The sequence below is a fragment of the Brassica napus genome (assembly GCF_020379485.1).
Source record: "Brassica napus cultivar Da-Ae chromosome A4 unlocalized genomic scaffold, Da-Ae chrA04_Random_14, whole genome shotgun sequence".
Taxonomy (NCBI): Eukaryota; Viridiplantae; Streptophyta; class Magnoliopsida; order Brassicales; family Brassicaceae; genus Brassica; species Brassica napus.
Window position 1 is genome coordinate 22,618 of NW_026013989.1, and position 2,133 is coordinate 24,750.

At 33.1% G+C, this 2,133-nt stretch overlaps 1 protein-coding gene across 1 annotated transcript; it reads right to left on the minus strand.

The window, feature by feature from the left end:
- Positions 1 to 263: 263 nt before the first annotated feature.
- LOC125594182 (putative aquaporin NIP4-1) lies at positions 264 to 1,896 on the minus strand. Its single transcript, XM_048770490.1, has 5 exons — positions 1,682 to 1,896; positions 1,350 to 1,574; positions 993 to 1,190; positions 697 to 758; positions 264 to 589 (listed from the first exon to the last, which is right to left on the minus strand). The coding sequence occupies exons 1-5, from the start codon at positions 1,811 to 1,813 to the stop codon at positions 355 to 357; spliced, it is 852 nt and encodes a 283-aa protein (XP_048626447.1). The 5' UTR covers positions 1,814 to 1,896; the 3' UTR covers positions 264 to 354.
- Positions 1,897 to 2,133: the final 237 nt, after the last annotated feature.

The window sequence follows — 2,133 nt, forward strand, 5'->3', positions numbered from 1 at the left end:
TTTGACGAATATAAGTAATGATCTTAAGAGTATATTTTATGCTTTGTATACATGTATTTTCAGATTATTCGAAATTTGAAATGCACGGATCAAGATTCTTAAAATATACATTAATGGCTTACTTCCAATCTTATAGGAAAGTAGTTATTATAGTCAATAATATATGAGATGAATTAGTAATGATGACAAAATGTTATTAAGAAATAAATAAAATATGACTTTTTCGTAATGGTTCATTTTTTAAAATATCACATATGAATCAAGATTGTGAATTCTGTTTTAATATATAAGATATACAAGTATCCAAGAAGAAAAGTTTGACAAAATAATATATGACCAAGAGAGTACAAAATATTAGCTTTTAGAAGTAGAAGTTTTGTGTTTTGGAGAAGCAGAACGGAGAAAAGAACCGTTCCTAGTAAGCTCTTTAAGTGGCTTATCCGTAAATCTTATAAGGTTATAAACAAAACCTCCGGCCATAATTCCGACAAGAGGACCAACAATGTAAATCCAAAGTCCATCATACACTCCCATCACTATCGCTGGTCCTAGACTTCTTGCTGGATTCATCGATGCTCCCGAAACCGGTCTAACATTTTTCATATTAAAATAGTAATAATAAAAACCCAAACCATGATTTCTAGTCATATATGATTCTTGTTGCTTGAAAATGAAAAATAAAGAGAAAATGTTTACCCAGCCACGAAGACGTTCAACATTATAGTCATCCCCACCGCAATTCCAGCTAATTCTCCGACCTATAAAAGAAATTTAAGAACAATCCAACAACATAAGAGTGTATATTTGCATATTGTTTTCCTTATGATTTGTTTCTATGGCAATATATTAAAAATGCACTAGTGACTTCAAATGAGACAACTTGTTCTTAATTGTAGAACAAATTGCTATAAAATAATACTGATCATGTTAAGAAAATATACAATGACTAGTGCCAATATCTAACTGTTTATGATGATATAGAAAATACTAACCGCTCGATTATCAGTGGCAACGCCGGAGATAACAAACATAAGGAGGAATGAGATAATGATCTCAGCAGCGAGCGCTTGTGCCGCTGAATCAGACGGAATTGTTCCAAAGTAAGCTGCTGGTGTCACATGGAACATTAGTTTCAGTGTCAAACTCCCTAGTAACGATCCCGTAAGTTGTGCACCTATATACAATGGTACCTGTCCAAATCATTGTACAATCATATTCATGATTCAATACCTAATATAGTATTTACTAGGAATATAATTGTTGCATTTGTTTGAACATGTAATGTGTTTATGTTTGATTAACTTAAAAACAACCAAAAAACATTTAAAGAAGAGATGGAGAGTAAATACCTGATACCAGGGGAACCGCCGGAACACGGCAAAAGTGAGGGTCACGGCAGGATTAAAATGGGCACCGGAAATGTGACCTGTAGAGTAAATCATGACCATAACAATGAGACCCCAAGTAACACATATCCCTGGAAATGTCACTGTTCCACCGTACAACACATTCACTACCACCACCCCACATCCAGCGAATATTAAGAAATACGTCCCAATCATCTCTGCTATCAACTGTAAACAGTATTGAAAGAACATAAAATAATTTGTTAAATATATTAATTATAATCATAACTATGAAAATGAACAGAATAAAATTTTGTTGGTTTATGTGTATTTACCTTCTGAGTGAGGCAAACAGTGGTAGGAGAAGTACAAATGACTGTTTCGATTCCTCGATGGCAATCTTTGCCTTTGCCTTTCTCAATTTTTGATATTTCCTCTTCTTCAATTTCTTCAACATGCGAAGTCATTTTGAATAAAGTTCAAATTAAATGTTGCAAATTTTGTTTTGTTTTGTTTTGACTTTTGAGTGGGTATTTTTTATTTTGGGAAAATGGAAAACGAATGTCTCGTGGTTAAGAGAATTTGATGTACCAGATGAAAAATAGGATGAGACTTTAACGTTATGTAGAGATAGGTGAAAACAAAAGCTGACAAAGAAAAAGAGACAGGCAAATTTTTTTTACCTATCATTGGTACTAATTAATGAGTCACAGATTTTGAGTTCCAAATTTCTTGGCGTCATTGTCATTCTACAATGGCTACTTACACGATGCTTTAAATGTCTACG

Bases quoted from the DNA above. Each gene is read 5' to 3' on its own strand.
- LOC125594182 (XM_048770490.1), bottom strand. From the start codon at position 1,813: ATGACTTCGCATGTTGAAGAAATTGAAGAAGAGGAAATATCAAAAATT. The intron at 1,575-1,681 runs GTAAATACACAT...TACTGTTTACAG, and splicing joins CTGTTTGCCTCACTCAGAAG to TTGATAGCAGAGATGATTGG. The intron at 1,191-1,349 runs GTATTTACTCTC...TGATTTGGACAG, and splicing joins GGCGGTTCCCCTGGTATCAG to GTACCATTGTATATAGGTGC.